Genomic DNA, 15,917 nt, shown 5'->3' on the forward strand with positions numbered 1-15,917 from the left:
GCGGGCTTGTTGTAAGTGTGCTCCTATTTGCTACGTGTTTTTCAAGCTGCATTTGAGACTATACCGCATTGAGCTTCCTGTATCAAGAAGAAAAATGGGATGGTGTAATGCAGTTGCTAACAATACATTAAGTAATCATGCGCTTTTGTATGCATTGCAACCACTGTGGCAAATTCGAATATGAATCATGTCTGGCATCACATTGTTGTTTTGGAAGGAGGATCTTGTCGTCTTTACGAGCGACGGGTTGTTTGGTGGTATGCTGTCTTTCACCCGGTCTATATTTCCCCACGTAAGCCACCTTCATAAGCCACCTTCTCCTCATATGAGACTCCTTCTTATTGGGCTGTTGCTTACGATTGTTGTTATGGTTGCTGGTACAAATGAGAGTCCTCCGGCTCGGTTGCTGGTATGTATTGTTGTGCAGCTGGCTGGACTACAATCAGCTTACAGACCTAACGGACAACATGTTCAACGTGGACCAACTAGCCCTACTGTGAGTCTGTTGCTGAGGCCAGGCATGTCTTCTGCAATTTTTGTTGGCCGATTGCCACACCGGTCAATTACTCAAACTGAAAGCCCTGGTCCTGCGTCGGGACCTAACGCTATGTCAATCTAAACTTCATGTCATGGCATGTAGGCAGTTAATGTAGATGCAGGCAGATGTCCAGAGCAGCATTGCAGGAGTAGTCTATTGAGCTACACGTGTGCATTGCCCATGCGTTTGCCTGGTTTACCTCCTGCACTTGCCAGTATTGCGCGACAAAAATGTGACGCGACTTCGCATAATAATTATTCTTCCGCATCAATGGGTGGATGGTCGCATTGTCTGAAGCAATGTAGCTATTTAGTCGTTTTCAAAACGAATTCCCGATGTGATGATTCTTCGTTTTTCACTTTACAAACTGTGTTTATAGACAGAACTGTAAAGATGCAACGAAGTTTAGCTTACCGTGGAGGAAGTAAACAGTTTCCTCTGAGACAAAAATGCGATAATACTCATAAAAAGGACACACTTCAGGCTCATTACAAACATCTTGAAAGTTTTTGTCTTCACAAGGATACTTTCAAGCCTTCTCGTCAGGTGAAATACAGGCAAGGGAAAAGGAACAGGAACAGTGGATTAAATACAGTAAGAAGGTGGTAAAACAGCGCAAAAAAAGAAGATAGCTAAAGTAAACAACGAAAATTGCAATAATGACACAAAGGTGCAAATGCGAGAAAACTCAATAAGCGTGACATGCAGTGCGACAACAAGAGACAACCACTGGACATACATGTAACAAACGAGGTTTTGACGACCTACCTAACAGCCTAAGTGTGAATTTGATTTGTTTCTGCTTGCAAAGGTTGGGTTTCCTTGTGTGGATGTATACAGCTTCCAAAAAGAGGAAGTAGTAATACATAATATCCAATACCTGACACATTGTGTGTTGGAGAGAAATGTTGCCAATGTGTACAATGGCTGTTCACGGTTTGCCGCCTGTCTTTCATTGTCCTTCACATTTCAATTTCTGTCTGCATCGCTGCAGGTCTGCGAATGGAAATATGATCTCATCCCTTCCAACCAGGAGAATATTTTCCCATTTGGAGTATGGCAAAACATTGTGAGTTTGATGCAGACTGTAGTGTAGGACTTGCATTCCAGATGAGTTCCATTTGATTCTAGCACAACACGATGCCCATTGTAATCTTGTCAACAGACAGTGGGTGGCTCATCAAAGCAAACAGTAAGTCCACTGCAAGCACAACAATATCAAGAGCACTATTAGCAGCAGAGGTTCCAGCTTCAGCTCTTTCCAACTGCGTGGAGCATGAGGTGTGATGTCATGGCTGTTCGCAGGTATGGAGAAGAACTGCCTTGTTTTGCTTGTTGCACACCTCATGTCTCTATGTGTTGCCCTCGTACAAGTGTCTGGCATTCGTTTTTCTCTGCTGCCTTTGCAGAAGCCTCGAGGACAATCTTCTTGACCAGGCCCTACAGGTTCCTGGGGCTCTTGCCAAATTGGGAGGTTTGCAGACAGTGTAAGTACTAAGTACATGGGGCATGTGTTGCTCAGTGTCATGCAGTGTGCGGGAATTGCAACTCAGTGTCATGCAATGTGCAGGAATTGCAACCTTATACAATGCCTAAATGCTGCCGCCCGTAGTGGGTATAGAATCCGGTTTTACTGGGTATATCTTCTAGTGGAATCTATGGCTTTCTTTCGCGAAGGACTAAAGGGACCCTCACTTAATTTTTTGCCGACTACCCGCCAAAAAACACATTTCGACACGCGTGTGTGCTGGACGTCTGCGCGTGCACGACAAGACGTGTGAGCTGGCTGACAAGTGAGAGCCAGGGAGTCGTCAAGTACCGGCATTTGACGACTCCCGGCCTGGTGAGAGCATGCATGCATGCATGCATGCATGTCCAGCTGGCGGGAAAGGGAACCTAAAATTGTAGATCGATGGGTTGAATGTGAAATTGTGGATCTACACGAGGTTTGTTTTGATGTTCTGATACTTATTGTAATGGCTAGTGATCTTGCAAACGTTACTGTGACTTTTCCAAGTCCTACTGATATACCTTGTCAAATCAGATGCCCTGTAGTAGTCTTGGTGGAAGCAGACTGGAATGCGTTGAATTCGTAGCTTCTGAAATTGAAATTTATTTTTTCTTGAGTGACACTGACAAGCGATGGCATTGGCGACAGGAGAACTTTGCTTCCTTCCAGGAGAGCTGCATCGCAGTCGGATCCTGTCCATGCACATGCGATCATGCTGTGTTGTAGACAGTGGAGAGCTAATTTTGACCCAAGAAAATAGTTTTGAACATTCATGAAGAGGATATTGTTGCTGTAGCTAGCTGACAGACATAGCCTGTGGCAGTGGTGTATGAAATCAGCTTGCAAGGTCTGCAGAGAAGGAGCTGAACTGCACACGCACTTGCTACTGCTCTCGCAAGCTGACAGACATAACCTGTGGCAGTGGTGTATGGAATCAGCGTGCAAGGTCTGTAGCAACTTGATCATGGCAGAGAACGAGCTGAAGCGAGATGTGAAGGGTGCCATGCAGCTTACACTTGTGCATGTTCTACGTTACTCTACGGCGAGGAACTACACACGCACTCACTACTGCTCTTGCAAGGTGATTGGCTTCTCTCCAGTGATTCAGGCCGCCTCAAAGCATGGATCCACTGCACTTTGTCGCGGAACACATCAACATGCCTGTTGACGTACACTGGAAAAGATACGACTCCACAATGAGGACCTGTGTAGCAACTTGATCATGCCAGAGAAGGAGCTGAAGCAACTGCCATTGGCGCATGTTTTTTAGTTTTAACGGTACTCCACCATGAGGAATAGCACTCGCTACTGCTCTTGCCAGGTGATTTGCTTCTCTCCCGTGATACAGGCTGCCTCAATGCATGACTTATCTGCACATCAATACGCCTGACGTAGATATAACTGGAAAAAGGTGTCACTCCTCGATGAGGAGCACACAGCACTCATAAGGGTTGTACAGAGTGAGGGGCTTCTCCCCAGTGATGCAGGCTACCTTGAAGCATGATGAGCTACGTGAAAAATACCGCGCGGTGTGTTGAAGCGAGGCATGGAGCATGCCATTCAGCTTGGAACTGCACGTGGCATTTGATAGGGCTTGTGCAGGGTGAGTGTCTTCTCTCCAGTGATGCAGGCCACCTTGAAGCGTGAATCCACTGCATATCTCTCTCTCTCTCTCTCTCTCTCTCTCTCTCTCTCTCTCTCTCTCTCTCTCTCTCTCCAAATTCTTTGGTAATGCAGCCTTTCACCAACATTGTCCGGTTGCACGCCTACTGTCACTCAAACAGGACCAATGGATGCAACATGTGCCTAGCAGATACACTGTTGATCATGAACAACTCCAATAACACCCCCCCCCCCCCTTACCATTGTCTTCAATACACATCCAACTAGAACTTGAAGTATATTAGTCGAAGCTGCTGGTATAGTCTCTACTTCTTGATGCTACCCACTCTCTTTTTCTGTCTGTCTTTCTCTTTCTGTGTATGTATGTGTGTGGGTGTGTGCGTCTCTCTCTCTCTCTCTCTCTCTCTCTCTCTCTCTCTCTCTCACGCACACACACACACACACACACACACACACACACACACACACACACACACACACACACTCACTCACTCACTCACAAAGCATGGATCCACTGCACTTTGTCGTTGAACATCTCAACACGCATGTTGACGTACACTCTCTCTCTCTCTCTCTCTCTCTCTCTTCTCTCTCTTCTCTCTCTCTCTCTCTCTCTCTCTCTCTCTCTCTCTCTCTCTCTCTCTCTCTCTCTCTCTCTCTCTCTCTCTCTCTCTCTCTCTCTCTCTCTCTCTCTCTCTCTCTCTCTCTCTCTCTCTCTCTCTCTCTGTCTCTCTCTCTGTCTCTCTGTCTCTCTGTCTCTCTCTCTCTCTCTCTCTCTCTCTCTCTCTCTCTCTCTCTCTCTCTCTCTCTCTCTCTCTCTCTCTCTCTCTCTCTCTCTCTCTCTCTCTCTCTCTCTCTCTCTCTCTCTCTCTCTCTCTCTCACACACACACACACACACACACACACACTCACAAAGCATGGATCTACTGCACTTTGTCGTTGAACATCTCAACACGCATGTTGACGAACACTCACTCTCTCTCTCTCTCTCTCTCTCTCTCTCACACACACACACACACAACTAAAAGTAGAAGAAGTAAGTAAGACTAGCGTCCTTCCAGCTCCAGGACAGTATGAACAGGCAACAACATAAATTTTAACAGCATTGCATCGTACATGCATGTAGCCATGCAGAAATAATTGTACATTTAGTTGTGAATGCAAATCCAAGGCGGAAAGCAGTCAGGCGTAATAGATGCCAGCAATAGAAACCAGATCTGTGACGCATGTCACATGCATTCATGATGATCAATGCATGATCGTGGTTCACCACCATTGAACACAGTAGTACATGTAAATTACACAGAAATAGGAGATTAAATCTAACATATCTCCCTCGTGAAAGAAAAGTGATAAATATCACATGAGTGAGTAAAAGACGAAGACAACAAGAAGAAAAACATGACAAAAACAATGGCAATTGAATATGATAACTCGGATGGAAGAAAAGGACCAAGGACCTACAAGACGTGCTAGAGCTGATAGCCAGTTTGTTGTAGAACGTCAGTACTGTCGGTCAGTTTGGTGCAATGTTATAATTCTTGTTATTGCATGAGCTGATTGTCAAGTAACTGGTGGTGTTAGTGGACAGTATAGCATAACTTGTAGTTCTTTGGTCTTTTTTTCTTTACTATGAATATGAAAACAATCACAGTTCGCTACTTGCACCTTTAACTTCCTGTGGCTCAAGATGATGAACTGCATGCTTGTATACCTTCCCAGCTACTTAAACTTCTACTATCCGAACAGCACCATCCTTACCTGGATAGGTCATAAGCACACGTCCAAGTGGCTAGTGTGCAGTTGCGGTGTGCTTATCCATCACAAGCACGATATCTCCTTAGGGTGATGCTGTTAAAGCAACCACATCACTTGGATGCTTAGCTTCGGAACAATCTCTTTCAGCTAACGTTTCCATACCTGATCTACAATACGTTGCACAAACTCCCAGCGCTTTCTTGGGTGAGCTTGAGTCATTGTAGATGTGTTGGCTTCAGCAGCAACAGTTGCCCTAGCATGGCCAATGAGAAAGTGTTGTGGCAATAGCAGCTGAAGGTCTTCGTGCAGCACTAGTTTCATTGCCTTGGCCATTACCTAGAACACACCACCAAAGTGTGGTGCACTTGGTGGCTTGAAGTACCAGGTAATGTCGCGGTATGACCTTTCTGCTGCTAGTCTGAAGTTGTCGAGAAACTTGACAGCTGCTTTTACCTCTTGATCAGCCACACGGAAATTGGTACCGTTGTCCGATTGCATCTCTTGTGGCACACCACGTCGCATGGTGAATCGGGGTCTAAGAGCCAGGAGAAAACCGTCGTTGTCCAGAGATAACCTCGAAATGACAAGCCCTAGTCAGCAGGCATGTAAACACACATACATATATCTTTGAGTTGTGACCGATCTCGACCCTGGCGTGCATAGAAGGGGATGACATAGCCGACACTAATTATGGCAAATGACTGATGTGGTCCAGTTGTCTTGAAGTCGGGAAGTGGTGGCATTGCTGGTGTTGCTGTTTTGATATGGCCCTTGCGGCAAAGAACGCACTTGGCCCGATGCCTCCAGGTGGCCTGCATCACTGGAGAGAAGCCACTCATCCGGCACAAGCCTCCACGAGTGCTGTGTGCTCCTCATCGTGAAGTGATACCTTCCCAGTGAACGTCAACAGGCGTGTTGATGTGTTCGACGACAAAGTGCAGTGGATCCATGCGTTGAGGGGGCTGGATCACTGGAGAGAAGCCAATCATCTTGCGAGAGCAGTAGCAAGTGCGTGTGCAGTTCAGCTCCTTCTCTGCAGACCTTGCAAGCTGATTTCATACACCACTGCCACAGGCTATGTCTGTCAGCTAGCTACAGCAACAATATCCTCTTCATGAATGTTCAAAACTATTTTCTTGGGTCAAAATTAGCTCTCCACTGTCTACAACACAGCATGATCGCATGTGCATGGACAGGATCCGACTGCGATGCAGCTCTCCTGGAAGGAAGCAAAGTTCTCCTGTCGCCAATGCCATCGCTTGTCAGTGTCACTCAAGAAAAAATAAATTTCAATTTCAGAAGCTACGAATTCAACGCATTCCAGTCTGCTTCCACCAAGACTACTACAGGGCATCTGATTTGACAAGGTATATCAGTAGGACTTGGAAAAGTCACAGTAACGTTTGCAAGATCACTAGCCATTACAATAAGTATCAGAACATCAAAACAAACCTCGTGTAGATCCACAATTTCACATTCAACCCATCGATCTACAATTTTAGGTTCCCTTTCCCGCCAGCTGGACATGCATGCATGCATGCATGCTCTCACCAGGCCGGGAGTCGTCAAATGCCGGTACTTGACGACTCCCTGGCTCTCACTTGTCAGCCAGCTCACACGTCTTGTCGTGCACGCGCAGACGTCCAGCACACACGCGTGTCGAAATGTGTTTTTTGGCGGGTAGTCGGCAAAAAATTAAGTGAGGGTCCCTTTAGTCCTTCGCCTTTCTTTCAGTCTGTTGTGTTGCCTGGTAATCACATCTAATCATGACGTCTGGGTACCAACATGTGTGCTTTTGTCGATGGTCAGTAGAGGAGACGGTTTCAGATAGGAACGGTTTGAGAGCAAAATTGTGTAGACCCAAACCGATCATCAGCGTGGATTATTCACTCGAAATATGTTTGTGGAAGGAAACTGGCATGTTGAAGTTTGCTCTGAGGCCAGAGTCGATCAAACTGAGCCACTCCTTTGTGTTGGCCCGTTGCCTCCAAGTTGCCCAAGTTTTCGTTTCAAATCAGAGGTGGCTCCAAACCGGAAAGGTTTAGAGTGCACATCAAATTCACTCTAATTGCTATCGCTCCACGACGGCCAGTACAGAGCAACAATAAGCCTTGTGTGTGCTTCCATTTGTTTTCATTGGTATACAGTGCTTTATTTGCGAGAGTCGAGCTGCTGTTTACCTGCGACAAGAAGTTGATTTTTCGAAAGATGTAAAACTCAAGTCGCGGTGCGAAGCAACAAGTCAAAACTCACCTGCTTGGTATGGTGCTTCTGGTCATCGCAGAGCCATGAAATTTTGGCTCGGAGTAAAACACTGTGGCATATGTTTTCTAAGCAAAATACCGAGAAAGAAAGTGAATATTGCGTCCGTTCCGGTTTGCAACCTATTTCCTATTTGAAACCGTCCCCTCTACCCATTTCCAGCCTTGTCTTGAACCCACTGTATTATGTTACTGTGCTCTGCAGCTCCATTGCAGGCAATCGCCTGACAGCAGTTGCAGCGCTCCAGGGCACTGATGAGTTTACAAACCTGTAGGTCTCTTGAATATCCTGACCTGTGTTCTTGTGTATACTCCATATCCTGACCTGTGTTCTTGTGTATACTCCATATCCTGACCTGTGTTCTTGTGTATACTCCATATCCTGACCTGTGTTCTTGCGTATCTACTCCTGTTTGCACGCATGCAATCATTTCGGATTGAACTGCTGGTCCCATGTCTACCAGTGTCTTGTATGTGTATCGGCTGTGCATTATACTCTCTGCTATCAACCCAGCCTGTCACAGTACACTTTCCATGAACAAGCTTCTTTGCTGATTATGAAGCAATATGCCCTTCCCATGGTTCTGCTGACCTTGTGTGTGTCTCAGACTGATGCATGCCATGCATGCTATCATGCACCTATCCACTGGATATCACGGTGGCTCTATATTCTACCAGTACGCATATTGTTTAAGTGTACAACTCTGGTGTGGTCGGTTTCTGTCTATGCAGGGACATCAGTCGAAATCAGCTGTCGACGTGGAGTGGAATAGCATTAAACTTCTCGGCTCTGACTGTACTGTAAGTTTTTGAGGCCATGTTGCTGGAAGATTATGGCGAGACTGGTACTGGGCTTGAAAGTGATGACGTCAGAAGTCACAATGTAACGACAAATACCGACTTCTGGATCCACCCTGCCCAGCTGGAAGTTTGAAGTGTAGTAGGTAGGCCCCTCGTGCCGCATGCAGGTGTGGATTTTCTGTACCGGGAGCTGGGTCCCGCGACCGGGAGGGCCCGATCCAGTCACTTTCGGCGGATGTGTCACCCCGTCGTGAAGGAAAGTCGTCCAAACACGCCTATGGACCCCATATGAGAACTAGATCCAAGTGGATCTGAAAGTTAGTGTTGTCATGACTCACGGCTGGCTGTGACACAGCAATTTCAATGTTTGCTTGCCCTCCCTAGTGTATACAAAGGTGTACGTGTACATCTGAATGGCTTGGGTGGATAGACATACTGTGGTATGTTGGAGAATATTATTCAAAAGAGGACTTTAGAAACAGGGGTAACATATGTTACAACTCTCTCTGCTACAGGACAACCAGGACAGATATCGAAAACAAGTATCTGACATAGCTGCCGTACAGGCGCTGGCAGGGCATACACAGAATAATATGCGAGGGTGCACCGGGAAAAACAGCAGATAACCGTTGTACACTGCATGCATGCATTCTTCTTGATCCATGCTCAGACCAGTGTATGGTGTACAGAACATGTACATGTACGGACAGACTATGAACACCGCGCAAATCAGTGGAATTTCACTTGAGTTTTTTTGCCTGAGGATCATAATACTAATAGCGTGAAACTCGATTACCAAAGAAACCTTGTTCTGTCATTTGTGTAATTTCATTCACCTCACATTTGTGTCCTGGGGTTGGGATTGTTTGCCAGAAACAAAGCACCCATGACAGAGGATCGATCTTGCCAGAATTTACAACAGAAGACGTCTCCGATACTTGTTCAATCTCCAGTGGTAGTGCAGGACTGCACGCTTCTTCTGGACACTACACGGTATTCGACACTGCACGGTATTGGACACTACACGGTATTGGACACTACACGGTATAGGATACTGATTGTGGTCTTCTCTCTTTCCATCTCTCCTTTCAGGAAGGCCTCAGGCAACCAGTTCTCTGATTTTAATGCCAGCATTCCTTCAGCGACTGACCCATCGTTGCATAGTCTGTAAGTCTAATTGTATTGCTCCTTCCCTGCAATGTTATAATTACGACATGCACCCCATACTATAGTTGTGTTAACTAAGGACTTAAGTGTTCGAAGTTGTCGTCAGTAGTCATTTTGATCCAAGCAAGCTTGCGAGTGAGGTTGAAGATGTCTAACTTTTCTTTTTCCTGGTTCTCTTGAATTGTGTTTAGTGACCTAAGCCACAACAACATCACCTTTGCTGGTTTGCAGAAAAGTGATGCCTTGACACGATGCCAACAATTGACTGGCTTGTAAGTCATTGTCAAATAGTGATGAAAATACACACACTCTGAAAGGCCTTACGTTGCACATTGTTTTGCGTCTCCATACATGCACATCTCTCCTGAATTCTCTCTCTCTCTTCTCTTTCTTCTCTCTCTCTCACTATCTTTCTATCTTTCGATCTTTCTATCTATCTATCTATCTATCTATCTCTCTCTCTCTCTCTCTCTCTCTCTCTCTCTCTCTCTCTCTCTCTCTCTCTCTCTCTCTCTCTCTCTCTCTCTCCTCTCTCTCTCTCCTCTCTCTCCTCTCTCCTCTCTCTCCTCTATCTCTCTCTCTCTCTCTCTCTCTCTCTCTCTCTCTCTCTCTCTCTCTCTCTCTCTCTCTATCTATCTATCTATCTATCTATCTATCTATCTATCTATCTTTCTTTCTATCTTTCTATCTATCTCTATCTCTCTCTCCCTCTCTCTCCTCTCTCCTCTCTCTCTCCTCTTCTCTCTGTCTCTCTGTCTCTCTCTCTCTCTCTCTCTCTCTCTCTCTCTCTCTCTCTCTCTCTCTCTCTCTCTCTCTCTCTCTCTCTCTCTCTCTCTCTCTCTCTCTCTCTCTCTCTCTCTCTCTCTCTCTCTCTCTCTCTCTCTCCTTGGCATGAGTGAAAATAATTGATACTGCTTCAAATATAGCTTCCTGAGATGGATGTGTTTTACCATTGTAGTACTTTCTTGTAGAATCTTGTAATGTTCCTTGCCTGCCTGCTAATCTGTTCTCAGGGATTTGTCCTATAATCATCTTGCAAGTCAACTATACACCGGCGCTGGAGAGGTTTTCTCAAACCTGACGAAACTCCATGACCTGTAAGAAAATCTGTGCGTGTGTATACGTGTGTGTGCGCGCGTGTGTGTGTGTGTTTGTGTGTGCGTGTTGCGGTCCCTTCCTTGCTCTCAGAAATCGAATCATTGCAGTTGCTTCTTCTTTGGTTTGGTTTCACAGTCCCTCATCTGTGGTGGTGCACTTCATGACTTGAACTGCCATCTTATACTAAGCAAAGTGACAAGATTGCCACAAGAACTACACCTACTTTGTGACTGTGGCTGGTGAATATGCAGCAGTCCACAACCAGTTACGGTGTATACATGAGTTACCGGTGAGAAGGCAGTCTTGCCTGTTCATAATATGAGCCAGGGACTACAAAAACCACCCTATTGCACTTTTTGGCGAACATTTTTTTTCTCTCTCAAAATGTGGGTATGGTATTGTTATGTGCTCAAACAAAATATCAAGTTTATCTGCGGTGGTAAAATGTGCCTAACCACCTATTTAATAATGGCATGTCAATTGAGCGATATTGAGCAAATTTATGTACACAGTTTGTAATGTTCTTTGTATATCTTCAGTCTTGCTAGTTAGGCAGTTCTAATGTATAGTGAACTATGCCCTCAGCTTCATCCAGTGACGCCTGCGCGCCGTCCACTAAATCTCGGTAGTACTGCCGCTCCTCTTGTGCTAGTGATATATATGGCAAACGCAGGGCCTGGACACTACATTCCGTCTCTTCCTCTGTACGGGTGACACAAATTTTGTCCCGCAGATTGTCACACAGTGCGCATACGTCTGTCCTTGGCTTCATCACTTTGATGTGTGCTGCCTGTCTCCTCCAAATGTGGCAACATGACCTGTAATGAACAGGCGAATACTGTGTGATGGTCTTGGTATAGATGTTGTATGCAGACTTCTTGTTCTCGGATGCTGGTAAGTATACTGGAGGGTCCTCAGCACTACCTCGCTCCCCTGCAGGTTAAGGTAGACCGTACATGTTAGCATAATTATGACTAAATAAACTGCACTACATCCTGCTCTATGTCTGCTGACATGGCCAAGTGCTCTGGTGTTCTCCCAGTCAAGCCATGGTGTGCCAGTTGAACGACTCCTTTGTTTGCCTTTTTTTTTAAGGCGCTTCATTACATGACTTCCAACACTGCATGAACTGCCATGAACACGTCTTTGCACAACTCGTAACCACGTACATGATAGCGGAAATAGAAAGGTCAATCACCACCACCAGTCATCGACTTTTGCATGCTTCCAGTCAGTGCGCCCAGAACAAACTGCTTGAAGCGCTTTTTCGATTCTCGCAGTTTAGAGGCTTCAAATATGTAGTCCTCGAGCTGCTGCTCTGGGATGACTTTCCAATGATTCTTCGACTTGCATCCACAGCCTCTCTCAATCCCATCGCTTGTGTCTGAAGACAGGAGACCACGCTTCACCTGCTCCATCGTCGGTGGCTCAGGTGCGGGGGGGGGGGGGGGGGGGGGGGGGCGGGCATCTGGTTCGTCATCCGATTCCGAGTAGTCGGTGTCACTCTCCGCGTTTGAAATTTCCGAGCTGTCGGGGCTTGGCATTTATTTTTCGACACAACACTAGCAGCACTCGAGCTTGCTGTGACTCCATACGTCTTCTTCTTAGGTGGCATATCATCGCCGTCGCTGTCCGCATCGGTGTCGGAATCGCTCGCGGGTGCCAGCGCTGAATCCGTAAAAATTCTCGTCGTCCGATTCAAGCGCCTTCGCATCAGGGACTAGTCGACTCCACATAGAATCGAGCTGCGTCGTCTACTAGATGTTGTAGCCATAATCAATCACAGTAAGTGGAGCCTCATGAGTTACTCGACAATTAAATCGCTCGAGCTCGGAATCCTTCCCCGAACACCTAACAAGAGGATACTACTAGTAGATCTACTAGTGACCTACACCTACACCTAGTACTAGTACTAGCTCTTGAGTCTTGTCAAAACAAAAGACATAAGTGACGAGTTCTGCGCTTCGCGTAACTTTGAGTCGCGTGACTTTGAAACGTCATAACTTGATTTTGATATCAAACGTCGTAGGGCGGTTTCTATAGTCCCTGGCTCATATATTATGGTGAAGTAAATTATAGAAACATCAACAACAACAACAACAACAACCTCAAGTAATGTAACGGATGTTATGACATTCCTTTCACCCCCAGCGAGTAATGCCTCTCTAGCCGTTTCACCACCACACCCTCAGAGTGAATTATAAATACAGAAAGCCTTTTCAAGTTCTATTCTTCCTCAATGTCTGCTTTGTGTTCGAAAATATGTGCTCAGGAATCTGGCAGGAAATGGCTTTACAACTCTCAGGAACGTCCTTCCACGGGTTATACAGCTGCAAACAATGTAAGTAGAAGAGCGCCATTCAATCCCTGTGCCACTCTCCACTGTTTACCTGCTACTTCTATACATATTCTACAGCAGAGCACAATTCATTGTTGTCGAGGCAGAGAATAGGTTTCAATTGCAGCCTTTCAGTGGAGGTTCTTGTTGTTCCTATTTTACATCTCTCTCTCTCCAGCAATCTGGATATGAACAACCTTGTATTCAACAAGACAGAATTTGAGGAGGTGTTTGCAAATGCTACGGCAGGACTTCAGGTGTAAGTTTTCTAACTCGTCTCCTCGAGAAAACGGCTTGCAGTCCATTTCAAAACTATAGACGCGCAGTGTTTTTGAAATATTTCAAATTTGGCTGGAACTTTTTGAGAATAGTTATCGGAATATTGCTCAGGTCCGCTCCACAATTACTCTCATAATTATAGTTTCTAAACGATTGGATAACAGACGCCCAATTTGGAAAAAATTATGCACAAAGTGATCACAAATTTTATGTGGTATAGATGCTGGCATAACGGTTTTTGCCTAGGTACGCGTCTATAGTTTTGAAATGGACTGTAGGATCGTCTTGTATACTGGGTATGTTTCTGCACAATGAAGCCCTGCAATGAAGAGTCGACAATGAAACAGCAAAACAGACTACACTAGAGTGCATTGTGGTGATTGCAGTGACAGCCGCAGTAAATCAATGACAGCTCACGGTTGCTTGACTCTCAAACTGCGTTCTTGATGTTCTTGATGTTCTTGATGTTCTTGATGCTGATAAGTTACAAGTGTTACTAGCCGGCCGGCAGTGTAGTCTCATCTATGATGAATGTGCACGGGGTGATGTGTATAGCCTGTTCGAGCGAATTTGAGCAACCCTGCAGAGGTAATAATTATTTGTGCATGCTGATTTGGGCATTCCTGCACAGGTATCTCATTTACATCTGCGTGTAGGGAGAGCGCTTCTAGTTTGAATCATGGCCTGATTTTATTGACGTGTTACCTCAGATCTCTGAAGGATAACTACCTCAACAGTGCATGCTTAGAGCCAACTATCAACTATCCCAGTCCCATTGGTCAAACGGAGCTCCTGTTCAACGGACGCAGGGTCTTTGTACCACGGAGACAAATAGGGACATGCGGTAGGTGCTTGTGCCCTGTGTTGCTGCAAATATGTGGCCATACCTTTTGCGAGAATGAAGTTCCAGTCTTAATGCATACACGAAGACCTGGAAAGCTTGTTGCTCATCGTTGGAATACATTGTGACTTGTGTGCCGTTGTTTCCTTGCGCAGCTTTATGTCTATCTCAACCAGAGCTGTTTGTGTGTGCTTCTGTGTGTGTGAGCACGCGTGCGTGCGTGCGTGTGTGTGTGTGTGTGTGTGTGTGTGTGTGTGTGTGTGTGTGTGTGTGTGTGTGTGTGTGTGTGTGTGTGTGTGCGTGTGCGATGTACATGTGTGTGTATATCTGTGTATCTGTGCGCGCACGCGCGCGCTCGTGTGTGTGCATGTGTGTACGTGCACATGCGTGCATGTCCTGTCTCTGTGAATGTGGGTGCATGTGCATATCTGTATGTCCACATGTGTATTCCCATGGTTGGCTATAGGCTGCCCGGCGACGACGTATGACCGTGGGTGTTCTAACCAGTGTGGGTGCAACAGCCAGGAAACGCCTGGTGTGGTCACTACCAACTTCAGCTTACCTTGTCAAGTAGTCACAGGCCAGTGTAGCTGTCAACTACCCTGGACTGGCCTTGACTGTGCTGTATATGCTAGTAAGAGATGTTTAGCGCCAGAGCTCGCCACTGCATGTACATCTTTACACAGAGAGGATCCGTCATGACAATATTGTTGTTAACACATGTCCAATACACACGAGAGGTCATGACAATATTGTTGTTAACACATGTCCAATACACACGAGAGGTCATGACAATATTGTTGTTAACACATGTCCAATACACACGAGAGGTCATAACAATATTGTTGTTAACACATGTCCAATACACACGAGAGGTCATGACAATATTGTTGTTAACACATGTCCAATACACACGAGAGGTCATGACAATATTGTTGTTAATACATGTCCAATACACACGAGAGGTCATGACAATATTGTTGCTAACAGATGTCCAATACACACGAGAGGTCATGACAATATTGTTGTTAACCCTTTATTACCGGCCTGCAGACTTTCGATCATATAAGTCTGTAGGCCAGTAATATCTTCGTAACTCCATCATTTCTTGTGCGAATTCAACAATCGAAAGGTCTATTTGGTAGCGGAAACTCCAAGCTATCCAATGCAACAATCGCCGAAGAGTTACGATGTCGGACGCCAGAGATATCGCGCGCCGTATTCTCATCTCGGCAAATTCAAATTTTTGATCGATCACTTCGCCATTTTTGGGGGAAATCCCTTTTCGTGTGCTCTTTGAGCGACTAAGCACATAATAATGACGTAGTCGGCTGACGTTTGAATCGTCTCAAACAAATTATTTGAGCGTTCTGCGATGAAGGAGAGTGGAATGGCGTTGATGTGACGAATTTGCTTGCATATCAGGCTTGGAGACGACTTTGCTGTGTTACCGCGCCTGATTTGTGGCGACTGGATAATGGAGCTTGGTACCCTGGCGTTGCTCTCGCCAAGAGCTTTCCAACGAGCCCTAGATTATGAAAATCAAGTGAAGGAGACCAAAGTTATGACCTGGTGAAGTTGGAAATTGTGCTGAAATTCGTAATTCTGGTGCATGCTGTGCAAGTAATCCGGTAATAAAGGGTTAACACATGTCCAATACACACGAGAGGTCATGACAATATTTTTGTTAACACATGCCCAA

General features: G+C 45.7%; 1 protein-coding gene across 1 annotated transcript in view; it reads left to right on the forward strand.

Moving 5' to 3' along the window:
* LOC135831088 (uncharacterized) overlaps window positions 1-15,917 on the forward strand; it is a 134,630-nt gene that overhangs the window by 113,502 nt on the left and 5,211 nt on the right. Inside the window, exons 129-140 of the mRNA XM_065343344.1 lie at window positions 428-496; window positions 1,533-1,607; window positions 1,948-2,025; window positions 7,897-7,962; window positions 8,424-8,492; window positions 9,585-9,659; window positions 9,851-9,931; window positions 10,673-10,756; window positions 13,030-13,098; window positions 13,274-13,354; window positions 14,085-14,218; window positions 14,682-14,849. Coding sequence (XP_065199416.1) covers window positions 428-496; window positions 1,533-1,607; window positions 1,948-2,025; window positions 7,897-7,962; window positions 8,424-8,492; window positions 9,585-9,659; window positions 9,851-9,931; window positions 10,673-10,756; window positions 13,030-13,098; window positions 13,274-13,354; window positions 14,085-14,218; window positions 14,682-14,849 — 1,049 coding nt within the window. The remainder of the gene's footprint in view (window positions 1-427; window positions 497-1,532; window positions 1,608-1,947; window positions 2,026-7,896; window positions 7,963-8,423; window positions 8,493-9,584; window positions 9,660-9,850; window positions 9,932-10,672; window positions 10,757-13,029; window positions 13,099-13,273; window positions 13,355-14,084; window positions 14,219-14,681; window positions 14,850-15,917) is intronic.

Source organism: Sycon ciliatum, chromosome 1 (genome assembly GCF_964019385.1).
Source record: "Sycon ciliatum chromosome 1, ocSycCili1.1, whole genome shotgun sequence".
Classification (NCBI taxonomy): domain Eukaryota; kingdom Metazoa; phylum Porifera; class Calcarea; order Leucosolenida; family Sycettidae; genus Sycon; species Sycon ciliatum.